We start from the raw sequence: 16,819 nt of genomic DNA, 5'->3' as shown, positions 1-16,819 counted from the left end.
TTTGGACGGATTCTGTCAAAAACTTCCATAGGAGATTTCCTTAAGAAATTAGCATTTTTTTAGTACTGTCTTCTTTTTTTTCATCATCTTTTATCAGCTTGAAGAACCTATATCCAGCAAATTAACCCTTTTGCTCGAAAAACATTCTTTGGATCGATGACATTGAGAGTACAGCAAAAACTAATGTTCATTCTTGGTTTTTTTTAGTACTAGTAATAAAAAAGACAACTTTGCATCAAACTATATACATACCAGGGAGACTTGAAATCCTAATATTCCAACTTAGCTAGCCTAAAGCCTAAGCCCATACTTACATTTTTGTTTCTTTTGTTTTTTCCTTTCTATTGGGCCAAAAACAACAAAAACAGAAACATGAAACCATATACTACCCTTTACTAAAAACTTGAACATAGAGCTAAAACAAAATTAATATTGCATGATCATGGAGTCTTAGGTTTCTTAGGACTAGCACCATTGTGATGCAATGGATCAGGACCAGCTGGAACTCCTCTTAGCTCCCAATCAGCAAACTTCTCATTAATCTTCTCTGCATGCTTGTAGTATACCTTTCCAAATGCAGCCCACTGGCTTTCTAAAACCTGCATGCACATATAGTTTTAAAGGATTAGTACTTAGTCATGGAAATCTAAGCGATGATTCACTTGTCCCCTTGTCCATAGAGACTTCGTGTCATTCAACCGAAACGACCCCCCCTAGATAGCCACCCCCTTTCTCTCTTTTGACAACCTCGTGAATGATCCAAAAAAGGAAAGTAACAAAAAACAGGGCAGTAAAGACTTGCAAAGTAGCCTCTAACCTTATTTAACCAGGTAAGCTATAATGAATAGACAATAGTAAAAGATAGCATGAGAATAAGATGTGAAAGTGTTAAGAACCTTTCTGTTTAGGAGTTTCACAGGAGCAACTTCCTTTAGAGATAGACCATGAGATTCTTGAATTACCAAAAAGCAGATCAGCAAGACCAAGAGAGTGAAATGTTTGGTATTGATCAAAGACATTTTTCAAGAAGAAAATGATAAGCAAGTTCTTGATCTAAGTGAGTAAAGTAACAAAATGGATCAAAGTTATTGAGTGCATGAGAAGTGAAGTTAGTAAAAGCCAATTTATAGAACAAAAGAAAATGATGAGCCATGCAGCCATTATTGTATATCATAAGTATACTTTTTATGATATGACAGTGCAGTTCTGAATCCTCTACATGCTGAGGCAATACATAAAGATGAGCTCATCTCAGTAAATATTTGATTCTTTCAATTTTACTTTGCTCAGAGAAAATAGTTAGGGGCTTTGGTTAAAGGGATTAGGTGGATTATTTTGGTATAAATAATGAGATTAAATTTATCTTGTGTTTGGTTTGAGTTAACATTAACAACAACGACAACATATCAGTGTAATTTCTCAAGTGGAGTTTGAACAAGGTGAGAGACCTTATCCCCTGCCTTTATAGGGTAGAGAGGTTGTTTTTTTGTTTGAGTTACTTATTAATTAAAATCAGTATTAATTTTATATCAACATTTTGGTATATAACTTATCTCATATAGAAGGTGGTTATCTAGATTAATCCTGGTTTTGACCCAAATGAGGGAGATAAGGGGTTCTTGGGATAAATTGTGGGTATTTTATTCCATGTTTGGTACTTCTTTGTTAAGTTTACGTGACACTTTTCATTTTAGTTTGTTCTAAATAAAAAAAATTAGTAAAAATAATAAACTAATGCGATAATCAAAACACAAAAACTAGCATGTAGTAACAGAAATACGAAACACAAGAAACTATGAGAATACTGCTAATACTACTTTTATGAAAGAAAAAATAGCTACAAAACACCAAACTATCACCAATTTCAGCAGTAGGATAGTGAATTTCAAATATTAAATGGTTAAATTAGACACAATTTGGACAATATTTGATTAAAGTATAGAAAACAATATTGTATAAAAAAAATTAAACTTAGAAAAAGGATTATATTTGGCATCAAACTGTACTTAGTAATTCTGTAATGAAAGTACTATAAACCAATGATAATTAAGATATTGTGACGTAGTGATCATATAATAGTACTATATTGGTAGCTGCACATAAGACCCATACAACTCTCAGTTTTAGTTATGCTAATTAGATTCCCACCAAGTACTGAACTATGGGATCTCTTTCACTGTCACTTTCTCTCTCTATACCATATTTTTAAAATTTGTGTCCAATCAATTATTGACAATAACATATTTAGTATAATATTATAAATAAGATTTGGAGAAAGTAGATGTACGCAAACTTTATTTGTATATTTGTAAGGTAGAGACGTTGTTTGCAATGAACTTTGGCTCAAAGAAATTATTTTTCATCACGATTTGAAAAAAATATCAATGTAATTATGATGAAAACAATGAAGAAAGAAAAGTACCGAAAGTAAACATAGTAAAATACTAAGGTAGAGAAATTACAGGTGTAATAAACTTGAATAATAGGATATTGCTAGCATAATAATAATAATTTTGATAAAATACTATATATGTGCTCCGGATTAGAACTATGTTCCTTCACTAGAAAGAAAAAAGTCGCTCGACTACGTATTTATGTCTATCTTAATCATCGACCTTCATGCTCTCATAGCTAGGTTCATGTTCTCATTCAATTAAAAATGTGTAAAGTCTCTCTACCTCTTCTCAGACCAATCACCGTCAACTTCTTGAACCTCTTCATTAGAGCCTAGCATTTGAATTACTTCTTCACATATTTGAATTATCTCGATTTTTATTTTCACATCTTATCCTCATAAAGGCAACTTTCGCATTGCCTTCTTATACATCTACATATCCTTCTAACCATCCTTATTTATGTTATCTTCATCTACTGAACATTAATTTCTTTTACTAATGAAACACTCAACCTCATACGACCATACAACATAGTCAAAGCCAATTTATAGAACTTACTTTTAAATTTGATCGAATAATAACACATAAATTAAAACGAAGAAAATAATATATATATTTTTTACTGCAATAACAAGACAGAGTGACGGCTTGTTGTCTGAAAATAACTGCACCTACTCTATCTTATCACAAGAATATATAGATAGTAGGACTTTTTCATGCAAAAGGACACCTGCCCAACCCAATAGGAAAATTTGAGGATAAATTTTTGACATTTGAAGTATAGTAGCAGTAGTAAATATATTGCTGACAATATCTTAAAAGAAGTGTAATCATTACTTAGATATGATTATTCTCTTATTTCCTTCGTTTTAATTTATTTATCTAATCTTTAATTTATTAGGTTTAATTTTTTTTTAGATGTTTGAAATTATTATTATGATATAAATTAATTAGAATCAGGGTTGGAGCTATCCTTGTCTGAGGAGTGTCAAACGATACATTTTCGTCGAAAAATAATTATATTATATAGCTAAGTCAAATTTTGATTATATATATATATATTGACATCTCGTGACGCAAAGTAAAGAGATAACACAACAGATAAGGGCAACAAAAAGTCTCAATGGTCGGTTGTTCGATCCTAGCTAAAGTTTTAACTTCAGCGTTGTTCTTTTATATTTTTAGACAATAAATTATATTGTCTAATTTTGACAGCTCTCGATTAAAATTTTAAATCTATCACTAAATAAAATATATAGAAAAATGTACAGATATTGTCGACTTTAGTATGAATATCAAATATATAACAAAATAATAAGAAAAAAAAATGGGAGCTATATTACTTATTAGCATCATATCAAGATCTATGGTTGATTGATGATATAATATATACTAGTACCCTTTTGCAGCTACTTGCATTGCTGGATTCTCTAATATAAACATCACATCAATAAGTCAAGAAAAAAAAAACTCACAATCGATTAATCTAAAAAAAAAATCATTTGAAAAAGAATATTTATTTATTTTTTAGTATTTTTTAAATTAATTTTATATATTACGTATTTAAAATTACAAGATTATATGATATTGTGATATATTTAATGTGCCTTTAATTTAATACCACAAAATTTATAAATTATTTCTACTTTGTTAAATTTTATGCTAAATTAATATAAGATAAATAAATTAAAACGATCGGGTAGAAAATTGGATATTCATAATTAACCAGAAAGACAGAGTAGAGACCTTTAGTTGATGCTTTGGATTGACCTTCTGAAACACTAGCCAGCTATTGGACGGCTCTACTGTCACTTTCATTTTTATTTTTATTTTTTTTAATTTTCATTTTTTTTATAATTAATTTCATCCGATATCTGGTACCTACGATGGAATATAATCAATTTGGATTCTCGTTGCGTAGGGTCCCTTATCATAGACTTGAATCTAAGACTTCTGATTAAAGGAGAAACATTCTCATAGTAGCGGAGCAAGAATATCAACTAAGATGTGTCAAAATATTAAGTAAAATCGTGTAGATGTGTCAATTTGTAATATATATATATATATATTAGCTACACAATATAATTTTCCGATGAAGAGGTGTCGATCGACACCCCTTAATACAACCTTTGCATCTCCATCGTTTGTACCACATTCTTTGATGATAAAATTTACTCTTTTCACTAATGGTGTATCTGCCCCTAATTCACCAAGATTAAAGCAATTATTCCTATTATTAAAATGGTAAAAAAATAATAATAATACATAGAGTGTTTAAAATCCAAGTTAGGATTAATTTGGAAGTACAAAGACTATATGCCAAAAAAGGAAAAAATAAGAAGAAGAGAGGAACCTAGGATTGTATGTAAGTTGACATATATACAACTTGCAGTTTCTGTTATACTTTAGATCCCAAATAAATAGTAGTTGTACTATATCCTTGTACCAATATAAATTGCAGAGGGATGATTTGAGTCTCTAGTATTTAATTAAAAATCTCAAATTTAAATTCTTAAAAATAAAAATATCTTATTAGTAATTGCCCGCAAATACATGAATTTAAATTTAATCAAATCACAATACAAATACTAAAAATTATTTATATATATATATATATATATATATATATATATAAAATAAATTAAATTCTTAAAAATAAAAATATCTTATTAGTAACTGCCCGCAAATATATAAATTTAAATTTAATCAAATCACAATACAAATACTAAAATTTTATATAATATATATATATATATATATAAGAAGAGGGAATAATTATTCATCACAAGTCAACATGTGGTCCAATAAGAAGAGGAAATAACCAATATATTTATAAAAAGAAATGACATATAAAATAAAATGGAGAGAGTATTGGTTTTTCACAATGGAAAAGGACAAAACACATATAAAATTAAAAGACATAAAAAAAAGTTGGTTTAACTCTCAAACATAAAAAGTAACATATGTTATTAAAAACTTTAATAAAAAGTACTATAATTTACAATAAATAATAATTTAATATATCTACAAGACAACAAAAAAAAGACTAAAATTTGTGTACTGCTTCTGTCACATAAATTAGATTGGGATAATTTTAAAATTTTAATATTTTAATTTTGGTTATACATTATAAAATAACCGAAAAATTGAATGATATAATTTTTTAAAAAATAACCGAATGAATCGTCCTATCGATAACCCTAATGTTACTTCTACTCTGTTTATTTTTACTTAAATTTAGAAAGATATGTTTCATTTCTACCCTCAATCTTATCGCTACATTTATTTGCTATTTAAAATTGAAATTAAAAAGACAAATGACAAATAAGTTTCTATATTAGCTCACTTATGAGCAAAATATATTATAACAATTTTTACTAATTTTATAACAATACATAAACTATACTCCCTCCGTCCCATATTAGATGGATACTTTCAACTTTACACAGTGATTAAAAAATCATTAATACATTGGAAGACTTCACCATTTTGCCCTTTGTTTATATCAATGCACATTGAAATGAGTTACAAAAAATACACATACAATAGAGGAATGGTCATATTAATTGTAAGGGTAAAATGGAAAAGAATTAATTAATTCTATCCTAATTTAATAAGTGCTCAAATAATATGAAAAAAATATTTTTAGTAAGATTCTCATCTAATATGGGACGGAGAGAGTAACAACATAACTTTATTAATGTTGGGCCCGGACAACGCTCGGGCTTTCTTTACTAGTATATATATATATATAAAGTTCTGGAAGAATATCCTACTTACATCATTGGAAAGATATGATGCAATTGATTCCAGCAAAAGGCAATTTCATGATTCTTCAAGCTGGCAAATACTAATATATGGAGCAGATATATATTTATTTATTTTGTTTCCGCCTATTGTTCGGTATTCATATTAGAGCTCGACTAAATTTGAATTTGCGCCAAAAAGTCTCACGTTGAAGGTAAAATACTCTCTAACAAAGACGACTTCTAACCCAAGAAGACTCGAAATCAAAAATTCTGATTAAAAATAAAAAAATACTTACTAAGAACTTTATTTATGCAATAGTGAAAGTGGTCAAATTGAGTGACACGCCATTTACACACATTTGATAGAAAATAACAAAAATATTAATTTTTATTTTATTTGGGATCAACCAGGCAACCACCTCTGAATAATTAGTTGTCAATCTCGATTAGTTAATATATTTGGGACGCAACTCGTGGTTAGAGTACTAATTTTGTGAAATTTAAATGTTGAAAATTAAATTAGAAAGATAATTTGTGGTAGTTGAATAAAATTGAAGAAGTGAGTTTAAATTTCGAATTTTATTTTTATTTTTATTTTTTTGTGTGTGATTTTTTGAAGTAGGTGTTGTTTAGACTTGTTGGAATAGTTAATACAAGGAAATTATCTATAAAATTTGAAGTTATTTGATGGGGATTCGATTAACTGATTTTGAATAACAATTGCAACTCAAAATTATAGAAATATCTACGTCTTTAAGATGTTTTTTATTTATTTTCGAGGTTCAAGCCCTTGACATATTGATTAAAAAAGGAGGTTAGTGTTATGTAGACCTTGCCCTTATCAAGAAAAATAGAGAAATTGTTTTCGATCGATGCTCAGTTAATGTAATTTCTCTATTACCACAAACTATAAAAGCACCAGCCTTCACATATGCTCGAAAGATGCCGCCCATAAATTTGTTGTATTCAAACTAATATCAGTTCAAATTATTTCATGAATAAAATGTGATTAACCAACTAATGTATGGCCAATGATGCTCTCTTCTAGCTTTACCTACATGGCAAGAGAAAAATTAAAGTACGGTGGAAAATAGCCCACCACATCGAGAAATGGAACTGATATAGTATTAGTTAATGGTTCGAGAAATTCAATACTAGTACTATTCTTGAACAACTTGAAGCTGGATCTTCTTTCTGTACTACTATTGATGTGAATATAATGATCAAAATTGGATTAAATTGTCAACTATTACCATTGGAAATATAGAATTGACTACTGATTTTAAAGAAAATATTGGAGTTACATTTTTCTTCATTCAAGAGTTCTTACGTGTTTCCATGCCTCTTTTGAGACCAAGAAAAATGAATAAATTCCTTTTCTAGGAATACATAAAAGATTCGTAACTATAAAAAGGAGACATTTTCAAGTTTTTATTTTTTTGGTTTAATTGGATTTTTTTGTATCCAGAAAGAGAAAAAATAAAAAATGATATAATTCTTTCCTATGATTGCCAATTACACAATTATAGTCTATAGTTTAGATACCTTATCCTTATCTTTTTAGCAAGAATAAAAAACAGAAAATCTCTTATTCAAAATTATAAGATGTCGATAATTTATGCTAAAACACACAACTTCTTTATAGTATTAGTTATCAATTAATATGTAAAACGAAGTTTGTTTAGATACTATTTCAAAATAGAATCTAAAGTTATTATTTTAAACACGAAAAGGATAAAAAATATGCTCTTAAACTATGTGAAATGAATAAAAGTTCCTTTGTTTATGGTTTAGTCCAAAAATGTCCTAGTCGTGAATACTTTGATCAAAAAATGTACTTATTGTTATTTAATGGGTCAAGAATGCCCTTTTTCCAAATAAATATATTATTTATTTATTTTTAACACATTTTTAATAATATTTTTTAAAATTAGAAATTTTTTATCCTACTTCAACTCAGAAAAAAAATAAAAAATGAAAATATTTCTTATTTTATTATAATTATTTTTTATCGTTATATAAATAAAAATTATGATGAATTTACTGTGTTTTTATTTACATGACATATATTATCCTATAAAAGGCTATATGAAGTTATTCTATTTTAATTGATAAAACGAGATTAAGAAGAATTTTTTTTCACTATATTTTTATTTGTTAAAGTGATTTTAAAAGAAAGAAAATAAGAATAGGGCTCTTTAATAATATTTTTATTAGGAAGACAATGTGTTTAAAAAGAAAATAAATAATATATTAATTCGGAAAATGACATTTTTAACACATTTAGTAACTATAGGGGTATTTCTGAACTAAAATATCGACTGCAAGGACATTCTTGAATCAAAGTATTGACGACTAAGACATTTTTGAGTCAAACTATAAACGAATGACATTTTTATTTATTTCACAAAGTGAAAAGACATTTTTGATCCTTTTCTGTTTTAAATACCTATTATTACCTCTAAAAAATATATGTTATGCTTGAATTGCTAATGTTTGCTATTTCTATTCTCAAATTCTGTAATATTTAAAGGTTGTCCTAATCCGATTATTATGACTATTTGATTACCTAAATGATAATATGAGTACTAATTTTTAAGTTAAGTAATAAAATAAAGTTGGTTAACTTTAAAATAGTATAATGTTATTATTATTTTTATTTGACCATTTGTCCCAAAATGGCTCTGAAAATCCCCATTTTTTTCTGGCGACAAAATCCTCCCAAACCCTAAAGCTTCAATATGATCTCAAACAAGTTTGGAGATTTTCGTTGAAAGAGGTAAAATAGTACTGTATCTTAGATTTTTGTTAATTTTTTTTTCTTTTTTCTCTATAATATAATTTGAGTTTTTTAGTGTTTAGTTTCAGGTTGTTTTTTGAGCCGAGAGTCTATTAAAAACAGTCCTGAGGTCCTCAAGGTAGGAGTAAGTTTTGCGAATAATTGAAAACAGTCTGGAGTCCTAAAGGTAGGAGTAAGTTTTGTGAATTCACTACCCTCCCGAGACTCCACTTGTAATATTGTAGTGATCTTGTTGTTGTAGTTCTAGTTTAAAGGTGTTTTTTATTAAGTTCTTATGTTGTTTTGTGACTAATTTCGTGTTTTTGCTTACACAATGTCTTCAAGATATAACTATGAATTATATTTTATGAGAAGAGAAAAGACTTTTAAAATAATGAAGTTGGCCTTTTCTTATCTACGACTGTCAATTACTATACAAAACAAGACAAACATTTTAGTGAACGACATGTTCTCTCCAGCACTATCTTTACTTATCTTTATCTCCATCAAGATTTACCAAAATGTTAAGTATAATTCAAACAAGGAATCCCGTTGTGTTAAAGAACAAAACGAACTTTTTAAGAACGTAGAGTAAACATATTCATGATATGGTAGGTCCCTTTTAGCACTATAATGAGCTGTGTAGAAATTTATAATTTTAAGCTTTTTATTTTTGAGCCTCTCACTTGGGGTGGGGCCCATTACTACACCCCTAAGTACCATTCCTTTCTTGCTTCAATTATTGAATTGAGAAAGTAATGAAAATAGTCAAGAAACATAGTTGTTGACTGTAGCTAAACATAGTTGTACCAATTACTCTTAGCATTCAACAGGTAAAATAAACAAGTTGTTAGTAATTGAAGATAGAAACATTTATCTTCTCAAAATTCTTAAAAATTCATTTTGTGGTTCCTTTGTAGATTTCAGAAATGGAGGTTGGCTTAGCAGTTGGTGGTGCATTTCTCTCTTCAGCTTTGAATGTTCTCTTTGATAGGCTTGCTCCTCACGGTGAGCTGCTCAAGGTGTTTCAGAAGCATAAGCATCATGTTCGGCTCTTAAAGAAGCTGAAAAAGACTTTACTTGGTCTTCAAGCTGTTCTAAGTGATGCAGAGAATAAGCAGGCATCAAATCAATTTGTGAGCCAGTGGCTTGATGAGCTTCGAGATTCTGTGAACTCTACTGAAAACTTAATAGAACAAGTCAATTATGAAGCTTTGAGGCTTAAGGTGGAAGGTCAGCATCAGAATCTTGCAGAAACAAGCAACCAGCAAGTAAGTGAACTTAACCTATGCTTGAGTGATGATTTTTTTCTTAACATAAAGGAGAAATTGGAAGACACTGTGGAAACATTGGAGGATTTGGAAAAGAAAATTGGCCGCCTTGGCTTAAAGGAGCATTTTAGTTCGACTAAACAAGAGACTAGAATACCTTCAACTTCTTTGGTTGATGAATCGGATATCTTTGGTAGGCAGATTGAAATAGAGGATTTGATTGACCGTTTAGTGTCTGAAAATGCAAATGGAAAAAAGTTGACTGTAGTTTCTATTGTTGGAATGGGTGGTGTGGGTAAGACAACACTTGCTAAAGCGGTTTACAATGATGAGAAGGTGAAGGACCATTTTGGTTTGAAAGCTTGGTTTTGTGTTTCTGAGGCATATGATGCTTTCAGAATAACAAAAGGGTTACTTCAAGAAATTGGCTCATTTGACTTGAAGGTTGATGACAATCTTAATCAGCTACAAGTCAAATTGAAGGAAAGCTTAAAGGGAAAGAAGTTTCTTATTGTTCTGGACGATGTGTGGAATGACAACTACAACGAGTGGGATGACTTGAGAAATCTTTTTGTACAAGGAGATATAGGAAGTAAGATCATTGTGACTACACGTAAAGAGAGTGTTGCCATGATGATGGGAAACGAGCAAATTAGCATGGACACTTTGTCTATTGAAGTCTCTTGGTCTTTATTTAAAAGACATGCATTTGAACACATGGATCCTATGGGACATCCGAAACTTGAAAAGGTCGGGAAACAAATTGCAGCTAAGTGCAAAGGACTGCCCTTAGCTCTGAAGACGCTCGCTGGCATGCTACGCTCCAAATCAGAGGTTGAAGGGTGGAAACGTATTGTGAGAAGTGAAATATGGGAGTTGCCGCACAATGACATATTACCGGCGTTGATGTTGAGCTACAATGATCTTCCCGCACATTTAAAGCGATGTTTTTCCTATTGTGCAATATTTCCTAAGGATTTTGCATTTAGGAAAGAACAAGTTATTCATCTGTGGATTGCCAATGGTCTCGTACCACAGGAAGATGAAATAATTCAAGAATCAGGCAACCAATACTTTCTCGAGTTGAGATCAAGATCATTATTTGAAAGGGTCCCAACTCCTTCTGAAGGGAACATAGAGAAATTCTTAATGCATGACCTTGTCAATGATCTAGCCCAAATTGCATCTTCAAAACTTTGTATCAGGTTGGAAGAGAGCCAAGGATCTCATATGTTGGAAAAAAGTCGACACTTATCATATTCAATGGGATATGATGATTTTGAGAAATTGACACCCCTCTACAAATTGGAGCAGCTGAGGACATTGCTTCCGATACGTATTGATCTCAAATATTATTACAGTCTAAGCAAAAGGGTGCAGCATGACATACTGCCAAGACTAAGATCCTTGAGAGCACTATCATTGTCTCATTATCAGATTAAGGAATTGCCAAATGACTTGTTTGTCAAATTAAAGCTCCTCAGATTTTTGGACCTTTCTAAGACATGGATTAAAAAGTTGCCTGATTCCATTTGTTTATTGTATAACTTAGAGACACTTCTCCTGTCATCTTGTGTTGATCTTGAAGAGCTACCGCTGCAGATGAAGAAGTTGATTAACTTGCGTCATCTTGACATAAGCAACACTTCTCGCTTGAAGATGCCGCTACATCTGAGCAAGTTGAAAAGCCTCCAAGTTCTAGTGGGAGCCAGGTTTGTTGTAGGTGGTCGCGGTGGTTTGAGAATGAAAGATTTGGGTGAAGTACATAACTTATATGGATCTCTATCAATTCTAGAGTTGCAAAATGTGGCTGATGGAAGGGAAGCTATGAAGGCAAAGATGAGGGAAAAGGAACATGTTGAGAAGTTATCTTTGGAGTGGAGTGGAAGTATTGCCGACAATTCACTAACTGAAAGAGACATACTTGATGAGCTACGCCCACACACAAACATAAAAGAACTCCGAATCACCGGATATAGAGGAACAATATTTCCAAATTGGCTTGCTGATCATTTGTTTCTTAAGCTAGTAGAATTGTCTCTTAGCAACTGCAACGACTGTGATTCCTTGCCAGGACTAGGACAACTCCCATCTTTGAAATATCTTTCTATTAGAGGGATGCATCAAATAACAGAGGTGACGGAAGAATTCTATGGCAGTTTGTTCTCCAAAAAGCCTTTTAAGTCTCTTGAGAAGCTTGAATTTGAAGAAATGCCAGAGTGGAAGAAATGGCACGTACTAGGAAGTGTTGAGTTCCCTAAACTTAAGGATCTTTCAATTAAAAATTGTCCAAAGTTGATGGGGAAGTTGCCTGAAAATCTTTGTTCTCTGATAGAATTGAGAATTTCAAGATGTCCTGAACTCAATTTCGAGACACCTAAACTTGAGCAGATTGAGGGATTATTTTTTAGTGATTGCAACTCTCTTACCTCGTTACCTTTTAGCATTCTTCCCAATACCTTGAAGACGATAAGGATATCTAGTTGCCAGAAATTGAAATTGGAGCAGCCAGTTGGTGAGATGTTTCTCGAGGATTTTATAATGCAAAAATGTGATTCCATATCGCCCGAGTTTGTCCCAAGAGCACGCCAATTGAGTGTAAGTAGTTTCCACAACCTTACTAGGTTTTTGATTCCTACTGCAACTGAAAGGCTCTATATTTGGAATTGTGAGAATCTTGAAAAACTTTCGGTGGCATGTGAGGGGACCCAGATAACATATTTGAGTATTGGCCACTGTGAGAAGCTGAAGTGGCTGCCAGAACATATGCAGGAGCTCCTTCCATCTCTTAAGGAACTGTATCTGTCTAAATGTCCAGAAATAGAGTCCTTTCCTGAAGGAGGATTGCCCTTCAATTTACAACAACTTGAAATCCGTCATTGCACAAAACTGGTGAACGGCCGAAAGGAGTGGCATTTACAGAGACTCTCCTCTCTCAGAGATTTAGTGATCGTACATGATGGCAGTGACAAAGAGATCGAACTTTGGGAGTTGCCTTGTTCTATTCAAAAGCTTACCGTTCGCAATTTGGAAACATTAAGCGGCAAAGTTCTCAAAAGCCTCACCTCTCTTGAATGTTTATGTATCGGTAATTTACCTCAAATTCAGTCAATGCTGGAAGAAGGCCGGTTTTCCTCCTTTTCGCACCTCACTTTGCTTCAAAGTCTACACATCAGGAATTTCCCTAATCTCCAATCACTTTCCGAATCAGCACTGCCTTCCTCCCTCTCTGAGCTGACCATCAAGGATTGCCCTAACCTCCAATCTCTTCCGGTAAAAGGGATGCCATCTTCCTTCTCTAAACTACATATTTACAACTGCCCATTGCTCAGACCACTACTAGAATTTGACAAGGGGGAATACTGGCCAAATATTGCTCAAATTCCCATCATATATATCGATGGGCAATACCTGTAATGATTAAAACTATGCTGCTCTGACAAATGTAAGTTATTCTTTTCCCTCAAAAGCTTTTTATTTTTGTTTACATCCCTTTGCTTTTCCTTTTTAAAAATCTTGTTGAGCAGTATGGAGTGTCTGTTGCCACTTTGAAGCCAAAAAATCATCTTCAGTTCGAGTTGAATTTAATTTTAGATAACCAAAAAAAGGGTGATAGAATCTTTATATTCACGTGGGAACATTGTAAAACAAATCTAGTATAGATGGAAACTAAAATTATTTGCTCCACATAATTGATAGCTTGGTGTGATATTAATGAATAAGTAATTTTTTACCATGAACGTATACTTGTTCTTTCCCTTTTTAGTGAGTTTAGCGTTATGCACTTGTTCGCTATTGAATTAAAAGCTCTAATAGAATTCAAATGTGTACGATACACAAGGTTTGTTTCCTATGTATCAAAAATACAATTGTTTGCCTCCCAATAAATTTAACAACTAGAAGCATTAACACTATTTAGGCTTTTATTAATGATTATTGGATATTAACTTAGCAATTTTTTTTCTCTGTCAGGATTTTGGTAACAATTTATATAAGCTGTTACCGCTCTAGCTCAGTTGGTGAAGAGGATAAGTTCTGCTGCAATTCTCTACTGAATAGACAGTCGCTTGAATAATGTGGTCTAACAGCAAAGTGTAAGTGAATAAAGGTAGTTTTGCAGTTCGGTTATCGCTGACTTTAAGCGTTATGTTTATGCTTTGAACTGTTGATACATAAATTTGTGTGATCGTCAGAAAGATGTATCTTTTTGCTATTAATGACGTTTAATATCCTTTTCAGAATATAAATTATGCCGTGCTCATCATCAAACACATAGCTTTATTTTTAAGCTCCATAGAGAATCTAAATTTTTGAAAAGATAATCACGGATAACGATCATAAGTTTTCGGAAATAAGTAAACGTCAATTGTTAGAATTAGATGTTATAGACTTGTAGCTAATTGCTGTGCATTATATAATTGCATATTTCTTGGATGGCAGTTACTGGATTGGTTTCTCATAAAAAGAACATGTCTAAGGTATGGTGAAACTCTTGCAAGATTCTGTTACAACAACAATGCTGTTCCTTTTACTGTGGATACCAAGACGGAAAGCAAAAGACAATTCCATTACTGGACTTTCTGTATTGAGAAATTGGAATTTCTGGAAGCAAATGGTTAGAAAAAAACTGTAAATGCAATGTAAAATGTATAAGAAACAGGGGACACTTTGTTTGCATAATTTTTTGATGTTGTTAATACTGATTAAATGATCTATGTGTATGAGTTCATACTGCTTAAAATTTCTTCGTTCTTGTTTTTCTTTCTCCTCTTTATATTATATATTTTATTTAGTGGAAATCTTCCCATACATGGGCGGTGCTAGAGAGGAAGCTATGGGTTCAACAGAAACTGGTAACTACACAAAACAAAGACAAACATTGTAATGAATGGTCTACGATTACCGAGAACATCTTCATTACTATTTTCACTTATCCTTTTCGTTTTGTCAAGATTTTGGTAACAATATGTAAGTTGTTACAGCTCTTAGCTCAGCTGGTGAAAGGAAATTTTGCTGCAATTCTCTGTTGATAGACGGTCACTTGACATCAAAGTGTAAGTGAATTCAGACTAGTCACTTTTATCTTCCAGATTAAGATAGGTTCACGGTTCTGTTATCGCTGACTGTAAACATTATGCTTATGCTTTGAACTGTTTATTAATAAATCCGTGTGATTGAAAATGTGTAATCCTGACAATTTATCTGCATTCTAAACTTGTCTGCTTTAAACTCGTTACTACCTTCCATGCTACATTATAGGACCTGGACTGCAAGTGGTCATAGATTGAAAAGACAACTGAATTGGTATATGGAGTTTCACAGTAGAGGACTAACCAAACTGCCCTTACCTTAGTCTTTACTACATTTTTCCTTATAAACGACAACAGTTGTTTTTAAGTTTTGCATGTATGTTATGAGAAGTATCATCTCTAGAGTGGTTCTATGGCAAACTAACAAACAACTTTTCTATTTGTCAGGAACTTGACAACAGTAAGACAGTTTTTTTGAGAATAATTTGGCTGTAATGATTAAAATGAGTGGTGTTCAGATAAATGTAAGTTATTCCATTTTTTTTCTTTTCAGTAGCTTTTTATTTTTCGTTACTTCTCTAATCTTACCTTGTTTGTTTATTAATTTCTCTTGTTAAATCTTGTTCAGCCGCATGTCATCCCGACGTGAATAGTCTTATTGGAAAAAGCTAAAGCTAAATTCAATAGAACTACCATGGCGAATACGCTTACCTAGATCATGCATTTTGTTGTTTCAATTTTTCCACTGACTTGAGAAAGGAGGATGCAATTTAGAGTTGCATATGTTCACCCTTGTGCTTTGATAACATGTAGAATCTTATTGTCCTTTGGATATTAAGAGTCTCTAATAGAATATTCAAAGTACATGTGTAAGAAAGTTCTAGTTCCTATATATCAAAAATACAAGAGGTTACTTCCAGATAATTTAACATCTAAAATCATCCAAACAATGACTTACCTGACCTCAACTATTAGCGAGTTTTAATTTATTTATTTCTCTTGATCGGGTTTTGGTAACGATAGGTTCGTAGCTCAGTTGGTGAAAGTTTCATTTCCAACAGAAATATGTGAATTTGGTGGTATGTGGTCCCCACCAAACTAAAGGTTCTTAACTCTATTTCCCCTTTTATAAAATAGGAATAATATATAAACAATTAAAACTGTTGAAGCCTCTCTACTTGAATATTTTTTTTTGAATTTAATCTCAGTAAATTTGAGAAGTCTTTGTGTGAACGCATATCATGTCTATATTGGTTTATTGTAAACAACAAATACAAATAAGTTTCACCTAATCTGAATTTGCTATGAGGTGTTTTAGCTCTCACAGTTGAGAGGACTTTATCACAACGTTTCAAGCTCGAAAACTCTAATTAATTACGAGAAAATTTTATCTCTTTTTTTTTTATAAAGAAAAGATCTTGCATATATAACCAAACAACTACAGGGGAAAACTTTTATCATTTCACTGTAGCTCTTGGTGTTATCAAAGTCCCAACTTCTTGACATGTTTTCAAGTATTAAAAAATCATAGTAAAGTCTTCTTGTTGGGTGAAAGTCATACTCATAGAAAGGACAAAAAAGGACAGTTTTGATT

General features: G+C 31.5%; 2 protein-coding genes across 3 annotated transcripts; one reads left to right on the top strand and one right to left on the bottom strand.

The window, feature by feature from the left end:
- Positions 1-198: 198 nt before the first annotated feature.
- On the bottom strand, positions 199-1,088 carry LOC125844396 (protein CLAVATA 3). Its single transcript, XM_049523712.1, has 2 exons — positions 897-1,088; positions 199-599 (listed from the first exon to the last, which is right to left on the bottom strand). The coding sequence occupies exons 1-2, from the start codon at positions 1,017-1,019 to the stop codon at positions 441-443; spliced, it is 282 nt and encodes a 93-aa protein (XP_049379669.1). The 5' UTR covers positions 1,020-1,088; the 3' UTR covers positions 199-440.
- Positions 1,089-9,800: 8,712 nt separating this feature from the next.
- Positions 9,801-15,063, top strand: LOC125845555 (putative disease resistance RPP13-like protein 1). 2 transcript variants are annotated; one of them, XM_049525092.1, is made up of 3 exons: positions 9,801-13,640; positions 14,168-14,289; positions 14,636-15,063. In XM_049525092.1, exon 1 carries the CDS (start codon positions 9,854-9,856, stop codon positions 13,610-13,612), a length of 3,759 nt encoding a protein of 1,252 aa, XP_049381049.1. In that variant the 5' UTR covers positions 9,801-9,853; the 3' UTR covers positions 13,613-13,640; positions 14,168-14,289; positions 14,636-15,063. The 2 variants fall into 2 exon arrangements, with proteins under 2 accessions (XP_049381049.1, XP_049381050.1); XM_049525093.1 differs by having other exon boundaries at positions 14,168-14,303.
- Positions 15,064-16,819: the final 1,756 nt, after the last annotated feature.

Source organism: Solanum stenotomum, chromosome 11 (assembly GCF_019186545.1).
Source record: "Solanum stenotomum isolate F172 chromosome 11, ASM1918654v1, whole genome shotgun sequence".
NCBI lineage: Eukaryota > Viridiplantae > Streptophyta > Magnoliopsida > Solanales > Solanaceae > Solanum > Solanum stenotomum.
Note: the sequence above shows the minus strand (reverse complement) of the source record. Positions and strands in the feature narration are given on the sequence as shown.

Excerpts from the sequence above, each read along its gene's own strand:
- LOC125844396 (XM_049523712.1), bottom strand. The coding sequence starts at position 1,019 with ATGTCTTTGATCAATACCAAACATTTCACTCTCTTGGTCTTGCTGATC. Across the intron at positions 600-896 it reads TGAAACTCCTAAACAGAAAG|GTTTTAGAAAGCCAGTGGGC; the intron begins GTTCTTAACACT and ends ATGTGCATGCAG.
- LOC125845555 (XM_049525092.1), top strand. The coding sequence starts at position 9,854 with ATGGAGGTTGGCTTAGCAGTTGGTGGTGCATTTCTCTCTTCAGCTTTG.